Source organism: Mytilinidion resinicola (genome assembly GCF_010093595.1).
Source record: "Mytilinidion resinicola strain CBS 304.34 unplaced genomic scaffold BDZ99scaffold_28, whole genome shotgun sequence".
Lineage (NCBI taxonomy): Eukaryota > Fungi > Ascomycota > Dothideomycetes > Mytilinidiales > Mytilinidiaceae > Mytilinidion > Mytilinidion resinicola.
Genome location: NW_022985464.1, coordinates 267,898 through 289,469, shown reverse-complemented (window position 1 = coordinate 289,469; position 21,572 = coordinate 267,898). Strand labels below are relative to the sequence as shown.

The 21,572-nt window shown below is 51.4% G+C and overlaps 10 protein-coding genes across 10 annotated transcripts; 7 read left to right on the top strand and 3 right to left on the bottom strand.

Moving 5' to 3' along the window:
* Positions 1 to 128: 128 nt before the first annotated feature.
* On the top strand, positions 129 to 1,562 carry BDZ99DRAFT_526870 (uncharacterized protein; the record flags this gene model as incomplete). The annotated part of the gene is made up of 2 exons (XM_033726181.1): positions 129 to 453; positions 511 to 1,562. The coding sequence occupies 2 exons, from the start codon at positions 129 to 131 to the stop codon at positions 1,560 to 1,562; spliced, it is 1,377 nt and encodes a 458-aa protein (XP_033570085.1).
* Positions 1,563 to 2,680: 1,118 nt separating this feature from the next.
* On the bottom strand, positions 2,681 to 5,159 carry BDZ99DRAFT_512225 (uncharacterized protein; the record flags this gene model as incomplete). The annotated part of the gene is made up of 8 exons (XM_033724612.1): positions 2,681 to 2,915; positions 2,958 to 3,146; positions 3,237 to 3,281; positions 3,678 to 3,682; positions 4,007 to 4,159; positions 4,216 to 4,258; positions 4,337 to 4,492; positions 5,112 to 5,159. The coding sequence occupies 8 exons, from the start codon at positions 5,157 to 5,159 to the stop codon at positions 2,739 to 2,741; spliced, it is 816 nt and encodes a 271-aa protein (XP_033570084.1). The 3' UTR covers positions 2,681 to 2,738.
* A 3,076-nt stretch (positions 5,160 to 8,235) lies between these two features.
* Positions 8,236 to 9,824, top strand: BDZ99DRAFT_468462 (SGS-domain-containing protein). Its single transcript, XM_033721248.1, has 2 exons — positions 8,236 to 8,993; positions 9,043 to 9,824. The coding sequence occupies exons 1-2, from the start codon at positions 8,364 to 8,366 to the stop codon at positions 9,598 to 9,600; spliced, it is 1,188 nt and encodes a 395-aa protein (XP_033570083.1). The 5' UTR covers positions 8,236 to 8,363; the 3' UTR covers positions 9,601 to 9,824.
* Positions 9,825 to 10,160: 336 nt separating this feature from the next.
* BDZ99DRAFT_427605 (uncharacterized protein) lies at positions 10,161 to 11,837 on the top strand. Its single transcript, XM_033717165.1, has 4 exons — positions 10,161 to 10,412; positions 10,488 to 10,791; positions 10,841 to 11,197; positions 11,251 to 11,837. The coding sequence occupies exons 1-4, from the start codon at positions 10,260 to 10,262 to the stop codon at positions 11,769 to 11,771; spliced, it is 1,335 nt and encodes a 444-aa protein (XP_033570082.1). The 5' UTR covers positions 10,161 to 10,259; the 3' UTR covers positions 11,772 to 11,837.
* On the bottom strand, positions 11,820 to 13,217 carry BDZ99DRAFT_453887 (uncharacterized protein). The gene is made up of 2 exons (XM_033718353.1): positions 12,167 to 13,217; positions 11,820 to 12,101 (listed from the first exon to the last, which is right to left on the bottom strand). Exons 1-2 carry the CDS (start codon positions 13,107 to 13,109, stop codon positions 11,887 to 11,889), a joined length of 1,158 nt encoding a protein of 385 aa, XP_033570081.1. The 5' UTR covers positions 13,110 to 13,217; the 3' UTR covers positions 11,820 to 11,886.
* Positions 13,218 to 13,317: 100 nt separating this feature from the next.
* BDZ99DRAFT_468459 (uncharacterized protein) lies at positions 13,318 to 14,553 on the top strand. Its single transcript, XM_033721247.1, has 3 exons — positions 13,318 to 13,842; positions 13,901 to 14,292; positions 14,350 to 14,553. The coding sequence occupies exons 1-3, from the start codon at positions 13,656 to 13,658 to the stop codon at positions 14,392 to 14,394; spliced, it is 624 nt and encodes a 207-aa protein (XP_033570080.1). The 5' UTR covers positions 13,318 to 13,655; the 3' UTR covers positions 14,395 to 14,553.
* Positions 14,554 to 15,184: 631 nt separating this feature from the next.
* BDZ99DRAFT_576374 (uncharacterized protein) lies at positions 15,185 to 16,099 on the top strand (the record flags this gene model as incomplete). Its single annotated transcript, XM_033728577.1, has 1 exon — positions 15,185 to 16,099. One exon carries the CDS (start codon positions 15,185 to 15,187, stop codon positions 16,097 to 16,099), a length of 915 nt encoding a protein of 304 aa, XP_033570079.1.
* A 269-nt stretch (positions 16,100 to 16,368) lies between these two features.
* Positions 16,369 to 17,851, top strand: BDZ99DRAFT_503495 (uncharacterized protein; the record flags this gene model as incomplete). The annotated part of the gene is made up of 2 exons (XM_033723971.1): positions 16,369 to 17,749; positions 17,848 to 17,851. The coding sequence occupies exons 1-2, from the start codon at positions 16,590 to 16,592 to the stop codon at positions 17,849 to 17,851; spliced, it is 1,164 nt and encodes a 387-aa protein (XP_033570078.1). The 5' UTR covers positions 16,369 to 16,589.
* A 1,399-nt stretch (positions 17,852 to 19,250) lies between these two features.
* On the bottom strand, positions 19,251 to 19,553 carry BDZ99DRAFT_338218 (uncharacterized protein; the record flags this gene model as incomplete). Its single annotated transcript, XM_033714330.1, has 1 exon — positions 19,251 to 19,553. A coding segment is annotated over one exon (303 nt), but the record flags the coding sequence as incomplete, so codon positions are not given.
* Positions 19,554 to 19,903: 350 nt separating this feature from the next.
* BDZ99DRAFT_468456 (uncharacterized protein) lies at positions 19,904 to 20,879 on the top strand. The gene is made up of 2 exons (XM_033721246.1): positions 19,904 to 20,109; positions 20,173 to 20,879. Exon 2 carries the CDS (start codon positions 20,181 to 20,183, stop codon positions 20,799 to 20,801), a length of 621 nt encoding a protein of 206 aa, XP_033570076.1. The 5' UTR covers positions 19,904 to 20,109; positions 20,173 to 20,180; the 3' UTR covers positions 20,802 to 20,879.
* Positions 20,880 to 21,572: the final 693 nt, after the last annotated feature.

Here is a 21,572-nt window from a genome sequence, read left to right as displayed (position 1 = left end):
TATTCGGCCCCAGAGTGGGCCACAGTCCCGAAAGGTAATGCTACATTATAGGCAGTACCAGATCACTCACACCATCTGCGGTCAGCCAATACAGCGGAGCTTTGTTCCGTCGACTGAATCCAGTCTAAATGTCTGCAAACGAAAAGATCCCCCAAGCGACCGCAGAATTCGAGGAGCGCAACATTGAAGCCCGACTCTACACAATCAACCACATATTTCTTCCACCAGAACTGCCTCAAGAGAACGACGGTAGCGATATCCACGAATGGTTTCTGACGGAAGATGTCCGAATCGCGCTGCAGCGTTTTCGAACGGCCTTCGGCGATGCATCAGGTTCTGATACCATCGACCGCTGCATCGAGCTAATCAAACGGATGCAGCGTGTACGAGACCGAGGCGGCTTTCTCGAAGGAAAGATGCTGCTCTCTGAGCTGGAAAGACTTGGTCAGAACGGTCAGTCGAGGGTCTTGTTCTCCCAGACCTAAAGCAATTCGTTGATCACAGCTGCAGACATTCTGGCCATACATATGAGAGCTCAGAACGCGGGACTCCTCATCGTCCGCGTTGATGAAGAGTACCAATTCCAATCCATGGAGCTGCTCGTACGCGACGACGACGTTATGAAGTGCAAAGGACGCCTCCGGCGTCAGTTCCCCGGCCCCGCGATATCGATCGAGGCTCAGCACATGAACGACGAGCGTTTTCGCAAAGCAATCGTCCATTTTCTCACGACTGTGGACCGAGAAACGGACTGGAGCAACCTTCCCAAAGACGCGAAGGATGACGAACGCTGCAAACCCGACACTGCTGACCCTAGGCTTGTAACGGGAATGCTGATGGGCGTGCTCCGTGGATTTGGCCGCCGATGCGCTGTCTCGGGTATCACGAAGCGGAGCCGAGAGGAAGTCTTTCTCGGAGAAGAAGCTCAGACACCTTGGAGACGCTCCGGTCTGTGGCTTATGATTCGAGTCTCGCTTCAGCTGTGCATGTTGAACCCGGGTTCCAGACAGCTGTCATCGTTATACAAGGAATTCATGATCTTTTTCATGAGCTATGTCTTGAGAGAGTCTCCGGCTCTCCACCTACCTCACGACCTCCTTTTCTTCATGACTACCAAGATCTCGCGCCGGATACTGAAGTTGGGCTCGACTCCTAACGGCCCTGGTTTCGCCGTGGAACGTCCGGGGGTAGCCTACGCACAACACGTACTGGAAGACGTGCACAAGACTCTCAAAGATGAATGGGCACGCGTCCAGAGCAAAGCCAAAACTTTGAACCTTTCTGCGCTAGAGTCTCTCCAGTTCGAGGAGGATACAAAATTGCAGCTTCCTGAGTTGCGACAGTACCTGGACGGAGTCACTCAACTGCTAGGTCCCAAATCCGACGTACCTGAGTTAAAGGTTAGCGCCGGCCATTCTTTCCAGAGAAACACGGTCGAGAGTGGAGCATTGCAATTCTTTCCTAGGTCCAACTTCACGGCAGACAAGGACTTTGTTTATTTCGAACTCGCTGACTTCGAGGATTCGGTTGAGAGTTTCCTCGGCACCTATGAGATTGCTTGATGGGTGTGCTATTGCTCAATATTGCCTCTCAAAGAGGAGCACTGCAAAGCATTGGCAGTCTGCACTGGGGTTTCGTGTGAGAATAACAATGCAGGGTAAGAGCATACAGGACGGGAGTAAAGCTGCGCCCAAAGAGAAAGTTCCGCTGTGTATAGCAAGACGTCATGGGGTCTGAAGCCGGAAAATCGCACCGCATAGCATGCAGCCATGCAGCCCTCAAGCGCCCAATTCTAGCCCCTTGACAACGGCCAGTTCCCAAATCCGGGCTTCCTTTTCTAGAAAAATCGTCTTCAGATGCCTCTCGCCATTCGCCAGGTTCGTCGACCTCATAGATTTCCCCCGAAGAAATCACTTCGATTCCCACACTCTTCACGTTTTCTCTTCTTTCCCACGATACTTGTTTCGGTGTCTGTTGACGCATTTAACACTGTAAAAGTAGACCTGCTCGCGGTGAAGTTCTAGAAGAGAGCAGGATAACTTGACTACAGATGCTCATTCTAGGCTTCGATTCCAGTAATACGTGACGTCAGATTTTCCTTTTCTTATTGCCGACGACTACAATCAAAACATGACACACCTCCAGAAGTTAGTGCCAGAAGATGTGTTCTCATGAAGTGGATCCAGATACCCCGCGACGGGAAGGAACCTGCACACACAAGATACTGAATTGACCACCCCCTCTTGCTCTCCCTTCTAGCAGGTTGAAGCCCTACAGCCCAGGTACGAGAACATTCGCCATGGACAGAGAACACATGTGCATTCCATGCTGAGCACCCATCAATTATAGCAACCTGTTGCCCATCACTGTCTGGCTGGTTGTGGCAAGCTAGACACGGGAAAGGACGTAAGAAGATTTTACTCTCTTTGCCATGGCGAATATAGCTTTTCCGGTGAATGGCAGCTCCTGATTCCTATAAGAATAATCGGCAAAAGAGGCAGGGTCACTTGGTTTCATGAGCTGCGGGGTGTGGATCCGTCCTCAAATTTGGCGCATTTTGAGAACCATGAAGCATTTCGACGTGACCACTCCAAGAAGAGACGCTGGTAATAAGATAATCATACGGGATCTATTGTCGACGGCACTTAGGACAAGGAAATACTGTACAATTAACCAAGAAGTCATCCAGTCGTTCGTTTTAACATATTATTACAGCAGAGGATATATGCACAATCTACCTAGAGGCGCGACTTCACCCAGTTTTCCAGCACGAGGTGGCTCTTCCCCTTCTCCTTGTACCCAAACATGACATCGAGGATCATTTCCTCATGCGCCGCCCGCTCCGTGGCAATCGTCGTCACCTTCCCCCCAGCCCCCCCAAAGCCCTTCTGGAACCGTGCCATGAACTCCTCAATCTCATCAATCAGCACCTCATCCTTGCCGCCCTATATCAGCACCTCATCTACTACGCCGGCGACGCCCTCCCAAAACGACGTGGGCGCCGTGACGGGCTCGGAGTAGAAGTCGCCGGCGAAGGGCGAGTCGCTGCTGAGAAACGCGGCGGACCAGAGCCGCAGCACGCGGCCGTCGAAGGCGTCTTTCTCGGCGTTGGCCTGGAACGAGTGGATATACGTGTTGAAGGAGACCTAGGGGGAGATAAGGAAGGCGGCGTGCAGTTTCGCGGGGAGGGAGAGCGGGGCGATGGATGGGTGTGGGTGCGCGAGATGGGCCAGGACGCCGGTTGCGAGGTTGCCGTCTGCGGAGTCGCCGCCGAGAGTAATCTATGACGGGTCAGCGGGCTGGTCTACTAAGGGACGAGGCGGCTGGAACAAGCGTTTGCCGGATCGAGTCGCTCGGTTTCGATAAGATATCGCAGGAGCTCGATTGCTTACAGTCAGCTTCGAAATGCGCGCCCCCCCGGCGCTAAGCGAGAATATTTTTCCCCGCCATCCCCACCCAAATTTGTATGAGAGACTCAGGGATCACCATCCTCCACGACGATTGTGATGGTGACGGCGATAGAGAGAGAACAGGAGGTGAACTCTCTACTACAGTTGGTTGCTTTAGTGTAGATTTAGGCCTTAGAGGGGGCCTTAGAGGGGGCCTCTTTGCCTTCTTCTTTAGGGGCAAGGCGTTGGCAGCAGCAGCACACTCTTTCACCTTCCTAGTAGGCTTACTAACCCTTTTTAGCACTCCCGGGCCTTCCTACAGTATGCTAACAATTTTAGGGGTGTAGGAGCATCATCCTCCTCTCTAGAATCAAAAGTGACACTTTTGGTGCGCTTCTTGCCGCGTGTGCCGGCCATTTAGGGGCTTAGAGCTTATTGATTGCCTAATTAGGCATAGTACACAAGGAACAAGGGGTGAGGATTGCCTACAGGTAGTGTGATATTCGTTGAGGATGGTGGGGGATGAGGATTCCTGAATTTTTCATACAAATTCAGGTGAGGACGGTGGGGAAAAATATTCTCGCTTAGCGCCGGGGGGCGCGCATTTCGAAAGGGACTATAGGTTAGTTGGGTGGGGTATTTAGCCTCTGGCGCGGTGGTGTACGCGAGGAACAGGATGGCTGTGTCTCGTCCGGCGTCGATGCACGCATCTTTCATGTCTATTAGAAACTTCATCTGGCCGGCATTGCCAGGCAATACGTATCCGCCGCCTGCGCGAGAATCAGCACCTAAAGCTTGCTAATTTTAGACGCAGAATTTGGCATACCATGTAAGTACACGATTGTCTTTTGCGCATTCTTGTTCCCAATCTAATATGCCTGCTTTCCGTTAGGCAGTATAATACTGTCTAGTGCAAAGCCGTTATCCTTCGCGAACTAGAGATACACGTCGGTAGTCCACGGGTTTATATATCGGAACTGGGCGAGGTTCAACGCGCCAAGTTGCGACCGCATTATAGCGAAGGTGACATCTTTGAAATAGTTGGAGGCACCCTTCTTGCCCTTAAAAGGGTGAGGTTCCAAGCTAGACGACGGCTGCCGCCACTGTAAGGATGAGAATTAGTATCGGCTTTGAGGAAAGTAGAGCTAGCTTACAAAGGTAGCACGTACTTGCTCGGAGAGTAATAGAGGCAATGCCTATTTGCTCACGCGTTCGAGATTCGTCGGCATCATAGAAGTGAAGAAAGGTATAACGAAGGTGCGGGATGAGGACAAGAGAAGGGTGAAACGGAGCTCGAGCTTACCATCATCGGGAATCGCTACCTTTAGCTCTATTATTAACGAGTTGTCCTAGCCGGTGGGCATAGTGCTGTCAGGAATACAGTATCCGAGGCTCATAGGCCCCCGCTTATGGAGAGGTCTAAGAGCTATGCGGAGGCGGGAAAAGGAACTGGTATTCTGACTACATATTATGCACAGCTGTGTTTAGTCATTTACTAGCACACCTAGACTCGTATAATGAGAAGGCTTAAATGCACCTATAGGACGCTGTTGTCGTCCCGTGTTCTCTACCAGTCATGACATTTTTAAACGCTAGAATAGAAAGTAATAGAGCGGCGTATGCACGCTAAGAGTAGGTAGAATACGCATATTCTCACGTGATGCATTCGCTAAACCCAAACCATACGACCCTAGTTACACCTTTACGAGTACCTGCACTTACGATTTTATGGGTGCTCGGTCTACCGCTTTTACTAATGTAGGTGAGCATTGCTCTCCTTTTCACGCTCTTAGTGCCGCTTTATCAGCGTTTCTATATTATCGTGTCTGGGCCCCGACTCAGTGGACATAAATCACGGCCCAACCAGGGCCAAACGAGGGCTTGAGTTATAGAACACCCGCGCCAGATGACAACTTTCTAAGAACACAATCGTTTTAATACGGCACTGCCCCAAGAGCATGTCCATCTTGAGAATATAACAGTTTCCGGACGAGTCTATCTTAAGAGCGTGACTGTCTGGAGAACGACCCCGTTTTGAGATGCTACCGTTCTAAGACCGTAGTTATCTTAAGAACATGCCGTCTTGAGAACGTGCCGTCTTGAGAATATGCTGTCTTGAGAACATGCCGTCTTAAGAACGTGCCGTCTTAAGAACGTGCCGCTTTAGGAACGTGGCTGTCTGCAGAATAGCCCGTAACATATCGTGGAGCAAGTTTACTCGAGACTTGGGGCCTGGAAATTGGAACCTGGCAGGTCTACGGGCCTTCCAGGGCAGGGCCCAGAACAGGGGCCTCAGTCCCAAATCAGGATCCGCTCACTTTAGCACAGCCACAGCTCAGGCTGGAGCGTAAGCAGCTCAGTTCCCTGAATGGGAAAGGAAATTGCTTGGGTGCACATTGGGATATCGTACTACCTGTTTCATGGTAGACTAGCGTACAGTTCCCTGGTTCAAAATAGTCATGACTACGCCAAAGCTGAAGTGAACACCCTATCAATAGAGGCTTCCTAGAACACCAGCTACTGTGAAAGCCTATCTTAGATTGAGGAGATACATAGGGGACGTAGAAGATCGTCCAATCCCTACAATCAGCTCGCTGGTCTCGAAGCACGACGTGTGTTGCCTGCCCGAGCATTCCATGGTACAGGTCTCGTTGGCCCATGGGACCAAGGCAGCTTCGCTGGTGCGCTCTGTTTCGCACATGAGTATAATTTCTTTGCGACATCCTCGAGACAGCACTTCTCTTCCAACCCCAACGTCTACGTGCAAGAGCATACTCTTTCTGCTACCACAACAGAACTCAAAACACCTAAATCCCCACGTCCAAACCTTGAAGATGTTTACTTTCGGAGAACTTTCCCAGGAAATGCAAGATAGCGTTGCCCGGTACTTGTCGAACCTCGAGGATATTAAGAGCTTCCGCCTCATAGAGCGCGCCTGTGCCTACACCGGAGGCCACTTCCTCCCCATGAAGCGCATCTACCTTTCGCACCATTCCCGAGACCTTGCAGCTTTCAAAGAAATCATCAATAACCGCCTATACCGAGAGAAGATCACCGAGCTTGTGTGGGATGACACGACGTACCCTACAGCAGCGCTGGCGAACAGTCAATCAACGAGAGAATACCTGAATAATCAAAGGTCTCAAGCAGATGGAAGTGTTCTTAGGTTTGCTCTGTGCGAAAACCTCTTACCGAATCTACGCCGGGTCACTTTTCCTGATGTCGGCTTCCTGGGCAAGGACTCCAATGTCCTCTACAATTCCCCAGAAAGGCGGCACTGGCTCAAGCACTCACATGAGTTTAACCGCGTTCCCGTCCCATATCATTTGACCTTTTTCAGAGAAGAACATGCCAGGGAGTTTTACCGCGGCCTTCACATCCTTCGTCAATGTTTCGAGCGGACAAGCCGAGAGATACCTGAGCTCAATTTCCATCTCGCTACCTTAATAGCAAGCGACCTCGTCCCCTCAATCCCCGCATACCTATTTTGGGCTCCCAAAGTCGCCAAACCTAACTGCACAAATCGTCAACTTCGAGAACTTCGCCTACCTAGCCAGAAGCTTACGAGTGTTAAAGATCAAGCTCGAGGAGGATGAAAGCCACCTTTGGAGGCGAACAAATCAGCTGTACGCTTTCTGGAACTATGCCAAAACCGCACCGAAGATTGAGGAGCTGGTCATTACTGACCCCATCCGCCTTGCCGCCTTGCCCGTCCGGGATCTGTCTGAAGTGCGTTTCGAGAACCTCCGTAAGCTGACCCTCGTCGGTCTTCACCTTCCCTGGAGCGCCACAGAAGTCTTCTTGACCAAGCACAAAGAGACACTGCATGAGGTTTACATCGTGGAATGTACGACCGCCGATATGATGACACCATGGGCAACCGTCACGAAATTGGCGCTCTGGCGCTGTTTCATCCAAAACCTGGCAAAGCTTTCATTGAAGTACGATGAGTTTCTTGTATGCTTCGTCAACAAGAGCGCAGAGAAGCCTGGTGAGATGGATGTTCACCAGCTAAATACTCAGCTGGTGACCAAGACTATGACCACAACGAATGCGGATACCGGTGGCACTGGGTCTCCAGGGGAAGTCGTCATGAAGGTTCCTCGGTTATGGGAGTTGATGGTCAGCAGTTCTGCTTCGCAGAATGACGCGAGTATGCGGAGCTCTGACTTTTGGGGCAAGCTTGGACTTCATGACCACGTCGGCATGGAGGCTTCAGGCAGACGTCAATGGAGGGAACACTGAGTATCCAAAGCTTTGCAGAGATTCATGTAGTCGGGCCGGTAGCTCTAATGGCGTTAATTAATGTTGGAGATGGCGTTTCCGGACATTGCTGTCATCCTCTCGTTTTCTATTTGTGTAGAAGTAGTGCGTCGCTTGAAGTAACAGAATGAACGAAATCATGCGCATGTCTATCAAGCTGAGCGCGGAACAAAAAGGATGGACGGCTCTTGGATATGAGAAGTGAATGACAAGCAAATAAATACGCGGGTATACGACGCATGGTGCCATACTCTCAGGCTGTCTGTTGGGTACGCATACCTTTGATGGCCTCATGAAGGGTAAGGAGAGCACAGATTGACTATAAGAAACTGCACCCGCGACATCAAAATCAAGACCTTTGCTTTGCCTTTGAGATCGTGGAATTGCCTGAGGAAAGGACCGCCTTGGAATATTGCAAGTCCTTCCGCGGATGCACGTAATCCATTGGAGCCCTTCAAGAGGGTGCAATGTCGTTGAGTCAATCGAGGGGTGAATTAGTCCAGGTATCCGTGCACCGTGGTACCCCGGATTTATTTGTGGCAGGATGGACAGTGCGCTAGGCAGAGGTCCACATCCCACTTCATCCGACTATTTAATCCCACCCTCCTGCCACCCTCCTAGCCCGCTTCTTGTACGGCCAAGGACTCTATCTTGGAAGCTCGACAACTCACAGCAACCACGCCACCGACTGCTCAACCTCGCACTCATACCATGGATCTTGCGGCACGGGGAGCAGCTGCATTGCAAGCCAGCAACTTCGAGGAAGCAATCAAGCTCTACACGTCCGCACTTGCCGTCAATCCAAATGCCGTCGATTACTACATCAAGCGATCGACTGCCTATCAGCGAGCCAAACCGCCAAACTACGAAGCTGCACTCGCCGACGCCGAAGTGGCCGTGGTGCTCGCCCACAAGCGCGCCAAACGCGAGCTCATAAAGGACTCCCAACTACGACGAGCCATAGCTCTGTTCTTCCTCGAGAGGTACGCCGATGCAGAGTACGTCTTCGCTCTTGTGAAGAAGCTCGACGAGAAGGAGAAGACGCTGGCGGTTTGGGAATCCAAGGTTAAGACGAAGATGGCAACGCTTCCCGAGGGCGACGAGCGTCGAACGGCTACCGTGAAGGACATCCCTTCTGCAGAGGTCCCGAGCCCGGCCGCCCAAAGCTCTGCAACCAACAAAGCTACAGCAGCTCCCGCAGCTTCCCCGAAGCCTATCCAGCCAACGCCTGCAGACAAGATCAAGCATGACTGGTACCAGAACGCGGAAAATGTCTACTTCACATTGCTGGCCAAGGGCGTGCCCAAGGACAAAGCCAACATCGAGATTGAGAAAGACTCAGTAAGCTGGGATTGTTGCGTCAGCTTGACTCTAAGCTAATCCACTACAGCTATCTATCTCGTTCCCTATCCAAGACTCGTCCTCCTTCGACTACACCCTTGACCCCTTTTTCGGCCCGGTCGACCCAGAAAAGTCTACGTCGAACATCACGGCTCACAAGATCGAGATTACCTTGAAGAAGGCCACACCTGGGAAATGGTCGTCTTTGGAGGGTACCAGCGCGCCTGCTACGACCTCGGCCGGGGAGAAGTCGGAGATCCCCACGCGTATCTTGAAGCAGGAGAACGTGCCGTCGTACCCAACATCCTCGAAGTCAGGCCCTAAGAATTGGGACAAGTGGGCCAAAGACCTTACCACGAAAAAGGTAAAGAAAGAAGGCGAAGAGGACGTTGGCCTTCAAGACGATGATCTGGATGCCGATGAAGGCGACGAAACCACCCGCTTCTTCCGCACGCTCTTCAAGGGCGCAGATCCAGATGCCCAGCGTGCTATGATGAAGAGCTACTCGGAGAGCGGCGGTACCGTGCTGAGCACCGACTGGTCTAGCGTCGGCAAGGAGACGGTGGTGCCACAGCCTCCAGATGGAATGGAAGCAAAGAAGATGTAGATCTTCAGGAGGTACACAGCTCGAGCTACGGTGGCATTTTAAGCGTGGCGTTATGGACGGTAAGTCTTGGTCTGGGGTGCTTATGATGCATTTTGGTGGTGTCTGGAAGGGTGTACTAGCCTCGTTCTCCTAGTTTAAGGGGATGCGATGGGCTAGAGGTGGCCTTCTTACGTGGTAGGACTCTCGACTCGATGGAACACATCAGCTAGAGCGACGAATAACAGGCTATGCTAATCCAATTCCTGCATTCACGTGGACATGTTTGTAGTACAGCTATACGACCATTCTATCTATGAACAAGAGTAGAGTAAATCCGTTGATCTGCAGCATTACTAACATTTCGTGGATTATGCATCAAAGGCGTTTCCACTTTGCCGAAGGCCGAAGCATGTCAACTCGTTGCCACCTAGGCCACCAACCCAACGTCATTCGTCATTTTCACCTAAATATCCCTAGATTCCCCACCTGCACCCCGCGTTTATTCTTACGTCAGGAACTTAGCTATATGAGCTTCAGATCCCTCCCATAATCGTTATTTCTTCCCATATTCCTAAATGGTCGTGGGGCTGCCACGTCTACGAGGCGCCTTCTACACACTATCAACTTTCCCAACAACGCGTCTTTCCCAGTTCTCAACATTACCGTTTCAAACACGCACCATGGCAACTTCGTCTGTTGTTAAGCTCTCCGCTTCCCAGCATCCCGAGTTTTATGTATCCGGGATTACTGCCGAGTCGGCGGAAGCGGCGTCGAAGCTATTGCAAGAAAATCATGACCAGCATCACATCTTTTTCAATGAATCTGGATATCATGTGCGTCATATAAACCTCTCGGATGTTTTTCAGCGTCATAAATTTAGAGGGCAGCTGCTTATTTGTATTATTCAGAACCACATCGCACATCACCTGCTCACAATATTCGCTCTTGGCGCTTCTCCATCTACCCTCAAAAAGCAATACGATGCCAACAAGTCGTATCAACGGCCTGTAGTAGCGCTTGAAAGATCTGTCATCGACGATATGCATGATCCAGATCGCTTCAAGTCCTACTTGGGAAAGGAGAAGTATTACCGTGACTTCCTAGTGTTCTTCGAGAAAGAGATAGAGCAAAAGGGGTGGGAGAACGTCCTTAATGAGTACGTGTTCGCAGGCGATGAACGCGCTGAAGACTTGCTCGTCCGGATGTACGCAGGTGCGTCAGATTTGAAAAGCTGATGCGGTCTTCTACTGACTACATCCAGGCTTCCTTCATCCTATCATCCATCTCGGCTTCGGAGTGGAATTCCAGCAACCAGCAATTATTGCAGAGGCACTCGCTCAGGCAGCTATTCATGATACTTGGATAGGCAGGTTTCTCCTGCCAGCTGAAGAGGCAGCAAAGAAGATCAATGTGTCGAAGTCGAAATCTCTAGTGGAATTACTTGCCGAAATCCAAGCCGACAAGAAGCTCAGCACCGCCGCGGACTGGGACGACGGGAATAAGATCCGAGATGGGCTTCTTAAACGTGCGCCAAACGAGATGATCAAGTATGCTAGCCGATACAGCGTACAAGAATCTGAACTGGACGAGAAGGTCGCTGAGATGACAAACACTGCCAGTAAGCGTTATCATGCGATTCTCTACGCATATAACGGACTAACAGTGCCATAGTATATTACACCAGCAGCGCGCAGAATCCGAAAAAGCTAATCAAGTTCGACTTTTACTACATGCACTGCGTCAACGCCTCGATTTTCTTTTCAACCTTCCTCAAGCAAGGCTGGCTCAGCAATGCCAACAAGGCCCGCATCCTAGAGTGGAAAGGCCGACTCGACTTAGCCATGTACGCGTCGCGGCGGTCTCCGGATCTGCTTATCGATGAAGTCACCAACTACCAGCCGAAAAATGCGACCAAAGATGCGTCTGAATCCTGGGCTAGTATTTTTGAGCGAGTCAGAAACACCGACGATGATGGACATGCAGCGAAGCTTGTAAGGGCGGTGGCTCATGGACAAGTGATCTCTGAGCCATATGAGGGAAAAGACAGCTTCAAGGTCAAGAAGGATATGTGGTTGAAGTTGGGCAATATGGTGATTGATTCTGTCGAAGCGGGTGAACCGCGTTGGGTGAGATCGGCGGGATTTTCGCAGGCGTGGGACAGTGTTCCTGAGCGGCCGAGGGCACAGTTATGATTGAAGATGTAAGTTTTGTGTAGAAGTGTTTTCTCTTATCAATCAGAAGGCTTCATTGCATGCGTTACTAATCTCGTTGTTTTTGTGTGCATTACGTGCTTCCCACAGTCAAATACTACCCGATATACTCAGGGTCTTGGTCCCATCCTTCTTGATAAAGCGGATGCGAAGCTGTTGGTTTATCTATGATCGCGTTCGGACGTTTATACGAACAGGTCTTAAGATGTCGACGACAACCTTCGTGCAGGGAATGCATGCCACATGCGCAAGGTGTATTTCCTCTCCCGTAGATGACCTTACACTCCCAGCAGAAGTTGATTCCGCAGGGGCCTGTTAGGTCATTATTGTCAGCACGATCGATTATCAGGCCACTATGTTCCAGTCCAGTCACTTACATTTCATATTGATGCACCCTCCATTCTTCTCAATCTGATTACTGCACCCTTTCTTTGGACACTTTTTCGTAATCTGCAAAATCCGCCGCTCATTCGCCGCACCATCACCCTGCCGGGCCTTATAGGCATCGCACGTCTCGTCCGGATGCCCAGGCCCTTTACACGCAAAGCAATTTAGCTGGTTGCATTTGATACAACGCCATCCTGCCGTGCTTGGGCCGGAGCATAGCTGGCCCCAGGTGCAGGACTCCTGGCCGTCGTTGATCCGCCCACAGCACCAGCGGAAGTTTGGATCCTGCGATAGCGCTCGGTTTGTTACGAACTCGTTGTACACGCGGAATGTGTCCACCGGCGTGCTCGCTTGGATGCCTTTCCCGTCGAGCTCTTCTTCACAATCGTTGGATGGGCATTTGATGTACTCCCATCGTCCACCGGAGATCTGGGCTACTAGCATTGCGGTTACGCAGTCTGAGCATACATTTGGGTCATGGGTGCATTTGCTGCTTGGTGGTTTTGAGGGTGCTTCCGAAAGCGGGTAGTCAACCATGCAGACCGGACACTCGAACGTTCTATGCTCTTCCAAGAGTCCAACATATTTCTCGTATACAGATGCCACGACTCGAGGCTTGACCACTTCTTCTTTCACAACCAACAATCTCCGGCAGCCTTCTTGGAAACATTCCTGCTTCCGGGTGGAGATGTTCAAGACGAGGTCTTGGTCACATGAGGGACAGGCACCGACGGCTTCGATGTTCAATCGGTTGTTGTGCCCAGCAGGACATTCTGCGGCGATGATGGGAAAGTTGGAGCGGTAGGATGGGTTGGGCGATGTGTGGGTGGTGTCGCAGCCTAGACATTGCCAGGTGCCGGCTTTGGTGAGGACTTGGAAGGAGAGGTTGATGTTGAAGCAGAGTTTCCAGTTTTCGAAGTCTTCGTCTGCCATTGTTTCCGCAGTTTCAATTGAAGTAGGTAGGTATTTCCAAAGGGACAAGAGTAAGTGAAGCAGACTAACCACGGAACAGGATTAAACGATACGTTAGTTGTACTAATTGCCGTTTTGCATGAGCAAGAAGGCTCTGAAACGACCTCCCAGGCACCATTTATTGGCGCAGTACTCCTGCTCGGAAACGCCAGCTCAGCCTCGCGCCAACACTTCAACCTTGCATGAAGTGTGAACGCCACAACAACGCCACCTGAGCATCTCTGGCCCATCTATCCGCCCAAAATGCAATGGAACATGCCTATCTTCTTGGTACTTCTCAGCCTTGGTCTATTTGGCCCGACGGGCATGATGCGTGATCTAATAGGGCGCTCCAGGCTACGCACGTCTCAGCCTTCCTTCACGCGTCGCCTCTCTCTTCTCTGAAAACAAATTCGAGTCCTTTTCTATTCCCTAATTTCTGCCTTGAAGCAAACTCTCAATTCCGTCTTCCGTGCATTTTCATTCAACTGCAGTTTCTCTAATTCTCCCATATCTACGCCTTCAATCATGTCCGAAACCAATGACACCTACAGCGCCCTCCAAGTTGAAGCCATCGATGGCTCCGAAGTCGTCAGCGTCACTGGAATGGCGCGCTTTACTACCGTCAAGACTTTCAAGCGCATGCTCGCCACCAAGATCCGCTGCGACCCATCGAATCTCCGATTGATGGCTTTTGGAAGGCCAATGGAAGATGGTAAGGCTGGACCCCAATACACCTACAAAAAACAGCCTCTAATGTCTAATCTTTGAAGCCTCGACTCTCGGCGACTGCGGCATCGAAGAAGACACCATTATCACGCGCATCGTGACCGGCTCCTCCACGCCATCAGACAACTCATCCGCATTTAAAGAGCCCAAAGTCCGGCCCGCACCCACAGCGCAGACTACAAACACTCCATCTGACCACCCGTCCCAACTTCGCGAGAAATACTCTGGTCCACAGCTGAAGACTCTGTTTATCAAGAACCTTGACGGGAAGAGCTTGACGGTGCACGATATTCCGCTGCAGATGCCTGTGTGCGAGTTTGTGGTGTATTTTGCACACGAGAAGGGGCTGGACTCGGAGGGGATACGGTTGTTGTTTGGTGGGAAGGAGTTGAATGAGAAGAGCGAGCATATGCTTATGGATTATGGGATCATGAACGTGAGTTGGCTATCTCGTTTGCATGGAATTGGGAGTAATGAAGCTAACCCATAGTAGGGATCTGAGCTTAGGCTTGTATATCGACTAAAGGGAGGGCTTTGAGTGCTTGATCGGGAGTAAGAGGGTGCAGAAGGGCGTTACTTTGAATAGTTGTGTTTTTGGAGGAGTATATACGGCCGGTCGACACGTTTGATACTACGAGACACGATTTTTATTTACATAGCGACATTAAAAGAACATAGCAATCTATTCCTCACACATCTTTCGCCTCAACTGAGCTTCGAATACGTCCCAATCTCGACATCCTGTGCAAAATATCGATCACAATCCGAAACAGTAGTGTGGCGCTGTGGCGCCCGCACCGCTACGCAGCTGAATCCTGACCGAAACGCCTCTCCTCCACCATCACGACTCAATCTCTCGCTAAATTCATGACCGACTCGTTTCATTTCAATGCTGTGCCACGAAGGCATCTGAAACGTCTCTGGGCGACGGCTGCGGCCTTGCTGCCGGCCTGCTGCCACGAATTGGATTGCTGCGGCTGAGAGAATCTACTCGCCTGCAGCTGGGCGAGAAGGCTGTGACAGACCTGCCGAGCGTACTCCGATGTCGTTGGTGGTGGAAGCAGTTAGGCTAGACCGGTGGCAGAGGGCGACAAGGCAAGTACATTCTTCGGATGGCCTTGCATGAGCTGGTCTAGCCTGAGGCTGGGGTTCTCAGCCTTGCGGCCACAGATTGGTAGGGTGGAGCTGTGAGTGACTTGGAGTTCCAGGATTCTGAGTACTGTTCTTTCTCATTCTTCGCTTTTTGTATCTACTAGATACTCCGTTATTATTTGATCAGTTTTTTTGCTAAATGTTATTCCGTTCATCTTCAGCTTGTTGAATACATCATGCCTTTCATTTCAAGCAATATTTTCCGTAATTCAATCATATCTTCAAGAAATCAAAAGAACGACGTCAAGGGCCACGAAGAGACCAGCCAGACCCCCGATGAGACCATTCGAATCCTTCGGGAGGAAAACGAGATACTGAAAGCCGTGCTCGCCAACCCAACAGATTTCACGGACGTACCAGACACGCTGCCCCACGAGACAAAGCTTCTGATTGCTGGCATCAAGATCAGATATCAAGACCTCCAAAGTGAGATCGCAGACCTGAACGAGGAGTTGATAGACCTCAAGGCCCAAAACACAACACTCCAGAGAACCGTTGCCTCCGAACGATTCTACATCGAGGATGTTTCACGACAGCGCCTCGAGATCCAACGATTACATGGCATCGCAGAAGCAGAAGTCCACCGACTTCGATCTTTCGAAGCCGAGGCTCTCCGGCTTGCTCCATACGAAGACGAAGCGAATCGACTCCGGCCGCAGATCGGTCAATTACGAGACATGACCCGGGAAAGTGATAGATCAAAACGGACCGCTGAGGAGAAAGTATCAACGCTGGAAGCTGAATCGAAGAAGAGAGCCCTCCGCTTTGCCCACGTCCAGCAGCTTCTCCTAGAAACAATGGCAATCGGCAAACACCAAGTCTCTCCGCAGCTACGGTCTCTTCATGTACAACTAGCAGGTGCAAGGACCCAATTGACTCGACTGGCTACGTATAGGACAAAAGCAGACCATACGTGGCAAGCCAACGTACAGCTTCGGCAGCGTCTGGAAAGCACGCAGCATGAGTTGGACACCGCGAAGTCATTCGTGAATGCTTTGCAGAAGAGGTTTCAAGATGACGCTTTTGCTTTAGCATTGGATGGAGCAAAACGACATAAAACGGCTCTTTCTCCCCGGACTATCGGTAACTAAGCTGGGTGACAAGCAGTATCCAAGGCTCTCCGACGAGGCTATCGCCAAGGCTTAAAGAGGGGATGGTGCAGCTGAAGGCTGAGGCTGAGGCTGAGTCCACGCCACAGTTACTTATCACGAGCAAACCCCGCCAAAACTTTGCTGGCGTTGAGGCATCTAATTCTCTAAAGTTCCATTGGACGACCCTCCTGCGCGAGGTATGCATGCGTGTCCACGTTGGCACTTCTCACACCGGCTGCCTGACTACTGCTCTGCACTCAGCCTCGCATGCGAACCACCGCTGCGCGTTTTCATTGCCTCTTCTTCTACCTTGAACCTCAGCCACGGTCGGCCTTGCGATCCACGAAGTCGATTTGTTGCCCGATTTTGGAATCCTCTTGTAGCAACAACTCTCTTTCACTCCAGCGTTGTCGCATCCCACTTTCAGCCTTCATAACAACCACTCGCACTCCAGACCTATGTACCGCCTACCTCACCAAGTAGCCCCAAAATGCCATTCAACCTGCTCAAGTCGCGGTCCTCCAAGAATCTTCAGCTGGACCCTGTAAATCTCGTAAAGAAGAAATCAGACATGGTGCGAAGTGCCAGATCCACCTCAAGCCCCACAATCGCCGTAGCCTCAACACCCTCCAACAACGCTGTGAACGAATTAGTACGATCGCGGGACGAAGCCCTCGCCGAAGTCCGGAAGCGGGATGAAACGATCAACCAACTCCAGAAACAGTTAAGAACACAATCATTAGCGGTGCAGAATGTGCAAAGCCTCACAGATGTATCCGTTAAGGAGATACGGCAGCATGCAGCAGAACAGCGAGACGCATATGAAAATGAACGGGAGGCCCATCATCACTCGCGAGTGTCTCTGCTTGCGCAGGTCCAGCGACTTAAGGAGGGAGTGGGCCAGCTGGAAGCCAGGCTGGAGAACCAGTCAGCGCCGATGGATAGAGAGCGCCGAGAGCGCGATAAGCGCGAAGAAGAACTGCGGAATAGGCATAAAGAGACAAAAAGACAGTTCGATATTGAGCTCCGCGAACGAGAGGAGGCGTACAACACGGCGCAGAAAATGGTAACGAAGGCACGAGCAGATGTCGATAAATTCAGAAGTCAGTTCGTGGCGTCGGAGAAGCGGTGTACCGACCTGACGAATGAGCTCGCGCTACAGGTTAGGTTCTTCGAGGACGAGAAGGAGGTTACGAGGGCTCTACAGCGCGAGCTTAAACGTTCAGAAGAGAATGCTTGGGACCTAGCAGCAAGGCTCGAGCGCATGGGGGAAGAGAATGCGGAGTCGAGGGAGGACTGCAGAGCTGCTCAAGCAGAAGTGGCGAGATTGATGCCATTCAGGGGCGAGGCAGACACCTTGCGGCCACAGATAGGCCAACTTCGCGACAGACTTCGGGAATCTCAGCGCGCACGACAAGAAGCAGAGGTCCAGTTCCGAGCAGCAAAGGACCAAAATGTGGTGCATACGCAGCGTTTCGCCTACGTCCAACAAGTCCTAATCTCGGCCACTGTCGAAGTCAAAGAGCTCCAGTCCGTTCAGAATCAACTAAAGAGTCTCAAAAATGTGCTCGCTGGAGCTGGCACGCAAAATGAGAGTTTGAAGCTCCAGGTCGCATCCCTCGAAGCGTGGAAAAAACAGGCCCAAAAGGCGTTGGCGGAACGCGGAGATGAGGTTCACAGGATGCAGCTTGAACACGAAGCTGCAAGAGTCTTCCAAGAAGAGGCGAAGATGCTGAACGAAGCTTTAGCTGAAGCTAGTGGGGAGAATGAGCGGCTTCATCATCAAGTCGAGGAGCTTAAAGGAGTACAAGAGCAGGCTGAGGCGCTTAAGAAAGCGTTAGATCAGAGTAAGACGGAGAAAGAGACGCTGCGGAGGGATATTGAGAGGTTGTTCAGTCTTTAATATCCTTTAGAAGAACAGGAGCTACGGGCCATTACAGTGCCTTGCGAAAAGCCTGGACAGTTGCTTACCACCGTTGGAAGTGCTTTGGCGCATTCTAAAAGTTTTGAGAAGATGTAAAGTCCCTAAGAGCTTGAATCGGGGGAATTTCACACAGTGCCAGTCGGCTTACTTGCCGCTGTCTGTGGTGCTTCAGCACCTCACGATAAATTGGGACGAGATGAAAAAGACGGCGTGTCCAAATCTGTGTCTTAGAACTGTATGTTCAATCTTGTAAAACTACACACCATCACGCTAAAACCATCATCATCTATCTCCTCAACTCAACACACCCTGCACCACCAGCTCCACCACCGGCACCAGCGCCCAAACCGCCGTAACCTTTCCCAAGACTCCCGCTTCCACACAAAACGACTCCGGATCAAGCATCATAGCTCCATTCCACACCAAAAACCCCACCACCACTCTCACAAGATTAAACACCCCCGCCGCCACCGCCACAAACCAAACCCTCCGCTTCGGACTCTCCCGATGCCGCCGCCACACCCCCATCCCAATCCACACCGCGCCCAGCAAACACAGACACCACAGCGCTAAGCCCGCAATCGCGCCCCCCTGCACAAGCCTGTACCCCCTCCTCGTCGGGCCGGCGGGAAGCGTGCGGGAGAGGTAGTCCGTGGGGCTCATGTGCCGCGCGAGCACGGCATACGGCCCAATAGCTATCAGCCCGTACACCGCCTCCGCGATCTGCTGCATCGCCGCGCTGCGGAGGTACACGGAGGGCGAGATGAGCGCGACGGCTGAGACGGCGGTTGCGGGTAAGGGGCGGATGAACCAGGCCATCATGACGCGCCAGAGGTGCGGTGGAAAGGTGCCTGAGGGGACTGAGCCGCGGAGGAGGATGGCGGTGAGGGCGGTCATGGAGACGTGGAGGGAGGCGCTGAAGAGGGTGGAGAGGAGGGGGCGGGAGAGGGGTTTCTGGGCGAGGAGGTGGGCGGTATGGGTGCGGAGGAGCGAGTGGAGGTCGCGCGAGCCGAGGATTAGGGTCCAGAGGCAGGGGAAGATCCAGAGGGAGAGGAGCCAGAGGGAGATGGAGGTCGGGGTTTGGCATTCACCATGGGCTTGGTGGATCTGCCAGAAGAGGTTTTTGGTGATTGCTGAGGCTGAGCCGGTGGGGATGGGCGTTTCGAAGGGGTGGGTGGATGTGGAAGTTGCTGTGACAGAGGCAGAGAGTGAGAGTGATGGATTGGTAGTTGGGGTTAATGTCGTCGGTGGAAGAGTTGTTTGGACAGTGATGCTTGGAGTTGCAGTCGCTGAAGCTTCTAAGACTCCGACGCAGTAGGAGTATCCTACCAACAGTCCCGCGCAGCTGTCTTGGAGTGATGGGTTCCATTGGTAGAATTGTTCGAGCGTCACGCCAGCTTGGTTGGCGATGGCTTCGCAGGAGTTTCCGTCGGATATTGTGACATAGCTGTTACAGTTCGATGCTATTCCCAGGGAAGTTGGACCTTCTGGTGTCGTTGAGCGAGCTAAAAGCAATGCCATTGCAAGTAGTTTTCCCCGTCTCTCTCGTCGAAACTGATCTCAAGAGTCGATGATCGCGGCTTATCCAGCTTTCAAACTCTGAAATATAGTATGACGCACCCTTCCGGACCCTGGTTCACGCCTGGAATCACCACGGGCCTTCGCTGCCTATATGTCTCGTCCGGCAGTCTTGAAGTTCTTTAGCCTTGTCTTGGCCACCTCAATACGGCTGCCCGGGTTGGCGTTGTGGTTCGACTCAGCCTTTGTGGCGTCTGCGCCAAGTATTGAGCGTGACCATATTCGGGATGCAGGCGGCAAGGTTGTCTTGCTGGGTGGAAATGGGCTTCAGAGAGGCGGTGCTAAATAACACCCAAAGCATGCGCGTCACGCGTCATAGGGAGGCCGCAAATAATTAAATAATGAGGTTGGTGTCTTGTTCGTTCTTTTCGCCATGAAGTAGTAGTGAGCACTCAATCTAGTGCTGATGGTTCCCAGAAGATAGTGCTACTATGATTGATGTGTGGATGTCTTTGGAGAGGAGGTATCTTGGCCCAAATTCCTTTGATTGAAGTGGGTTGAAGAAAGCGTGAGTAATTTCGCTCAACAAAGAGGAGACGTGAAGAAAAACGGAGCTAATGTCGATACTCAGAGCTCGGAATGGCTCCACTCCCTCATATCAAACCTCCGCATGCGGTGACAGGCCAAGAGCGTCTCATCCTCTTCGGCCTCTTTTCCGTTGCAGCCATATCAGCTGCGCGCATCCATTTCGTCGGTGACCCAGTAAAGAAATACAACGAACATGTCAAACAACTTCAAGATCGGGATAAGAGAAACCAAAGCCTACAACAGCAAGTGGACAATAGGGACCACACGATTGTGACTCTCAATGCACGGGTTACACGCCACGAAGGAACGATTGACACACAAGTACGAAACATCGAGACTTTAAATAACGAGATCGATGAAAAGCGGAACCGGATACAAGAGCTGGAGGTCGAGGTGATACCCCTACGGCGACTTCAAGCACAGGAGCCGGAGCTGAGACGCCACATAGCCGGGATGGAAGCGGAGCCTGTGCGATTGCGAGCTATTCAAAGCGAACTTGAAGATTTGAGACCAAGAGTGGGAGAGATGAGGGATCGGGACCGGATATTAAGGAGGCAGGTCCAAGAGAAGGATACTGAGCTCCAAGAAGTGACTTCCAGGAACGATGTACTGGTTCAAAGGATGGCATATATGCAACAGAGGCTTGCAGCGACGGGACATGATGGACATTGAAGAAGACTGGTGGCTGAGATAGCTATTGATGAATGAAACAGCTCGGAAGAAGGAATCTTTCTGTGTTAATCTAGGAGGTATGGAACATCAGACAACAGAAAGCCACTAGTTGAACAAATTGATAGCTTCATTAAGCAAGGGATGATACCCATGAGCGGGATCTAGGAGATACTCGCGTGGCTTTTCTGCTCTTCTGGTGGTTATAGGGTCGCTAGATGGACGTCGCTATGGCTTGCGCTATGCCGAAAAGGTTCAACTATCGTACGAGGATAGAAATCGAGAGATCAGAGATTGTGGTATGTGCCAGATTGAGAATTGAGCGTCTCTTCCCATTTGTCATGATGTTCAAGTGACTTTGCACGTGACATCTCCGCTTTCCTCAAACCGAACGTCTCTCCGACGAAACAACACATCACACCCCAACCCTTCGCAAACCGGAGAACACGACTCATCTACATCTTCTTATCAAGTAGCTCATTTCGCCAACAACCCCTCGAGTCCGAACGGACCTTAATCCAATGGAGAGCCATGCACTACCGTCCGCGGGAAGATGTCCCGGCGTCAAAAGTCTTCATTAACCTATCCATCAAATAACAGCTGCCGAGATAGGCGTCTGCCATCAAACCTTGACCAATGAAACCTTTTCTCATAAACGCCCATTTTGAAGTCACGTCTTCCGTTCTACAGCATCTGGATGCGTCCGGAAATCAAGCCACGAAAGTCAGCCGCAAACATTGGGAAGAGGGATAATCTACATGTAGAAAGTAATGC

What these genes read in the sequence shown, in the direction of transcription:
- BDZ99DRAFT_468462 (XM_033721248.1), top strand. Translation starts at nt 8,364, where the DNA reads ATGGATCTTGCGGCACGGGGAGCAGCTGCATTGCAAGCCAGCAACTTC. An exon ending in TCGAGATTGAGAAAGACTCA is followed by an intron (nt 8,994 to 9,042) that starts GTAAGCTGGGAT and finishes AATCCACTACAG; the next exon opens with CTATCTATCTCGTTCCCTAT.
- BDZ99DRAFT_427605 (XM_033717165.1), top strand. Translation starts at nt 10,260, where the DNA reads ATGGCAACTTCGTCTGTTGTTAAGCTCTCCGCTTCCCAGCATCCCGAG. An exon ending in TCAATGAATCTGGATATCAT is followed by an intron (nt 10,413 to 10,487) that starts GTGCGTCATATA and finishes TGTATTATTCAG; the next exon opens with AACCACATCGCACATCACCT. An exon ending in GCTCGTCCGGATGTACGCAG is followed by an intron (nt 10,792 to 10,840) that starts GTGCGTCAGATT and finishes GACTACATCCAG; the next exon opens with GCTTCCTTCATCCTATCATC.
- BDZ99DRAFT_453887 (XM_033718353.1), bottom strand. Translation starts at nt 13,109, where the DNA reads ATGGCAGACGAAGACTTCGAAAACTGGAAACTCTGCTTCAACATCAAC. An exon ending in AGGGTGCATCAATATGAAAT is followed by an intron (nt 12,102 to 12,166) that starts GTAAGTGACTGG and finishes ATGACCTAACAG; the next exon opens with GCCCCTGCGGAATCAACTTC.
- BDZ99DRAFT_468459 (XM_033721247.1), top strand. Translation starts at nt 13,656, where the DNA reads ATGTCCGAAACCAATGACACCTACAGCGCCCTCCAAGTTGAAGCCATC. An exon ending in TGGAAGGCCAATGGAAGATG is followed by an intron (nt 13,843 to 13,900) that starts GTAAGGCTGGAC and finishes TAATCTTTGAAG; the next exon opens with CCTCGACTCTCGGCGACTGC. An exon ending in TGGATTATGGGATCATGAAC is followed by an intron (nt 14,293 to 14,349) that starts GTGAGTTGGCTA and finishes AACCCATAGTAG; the next exon opens with GGATCTGAGCTTAGGCTTGT.
- BDZ99DRAFT_468456 (XM_033721246.1), top strand. Translation starts at nt 20,181, where the DNA reads ATGGCTCCACTCCCTCATATCAAACCTCCGCATGCGGTGACAGGCCAA.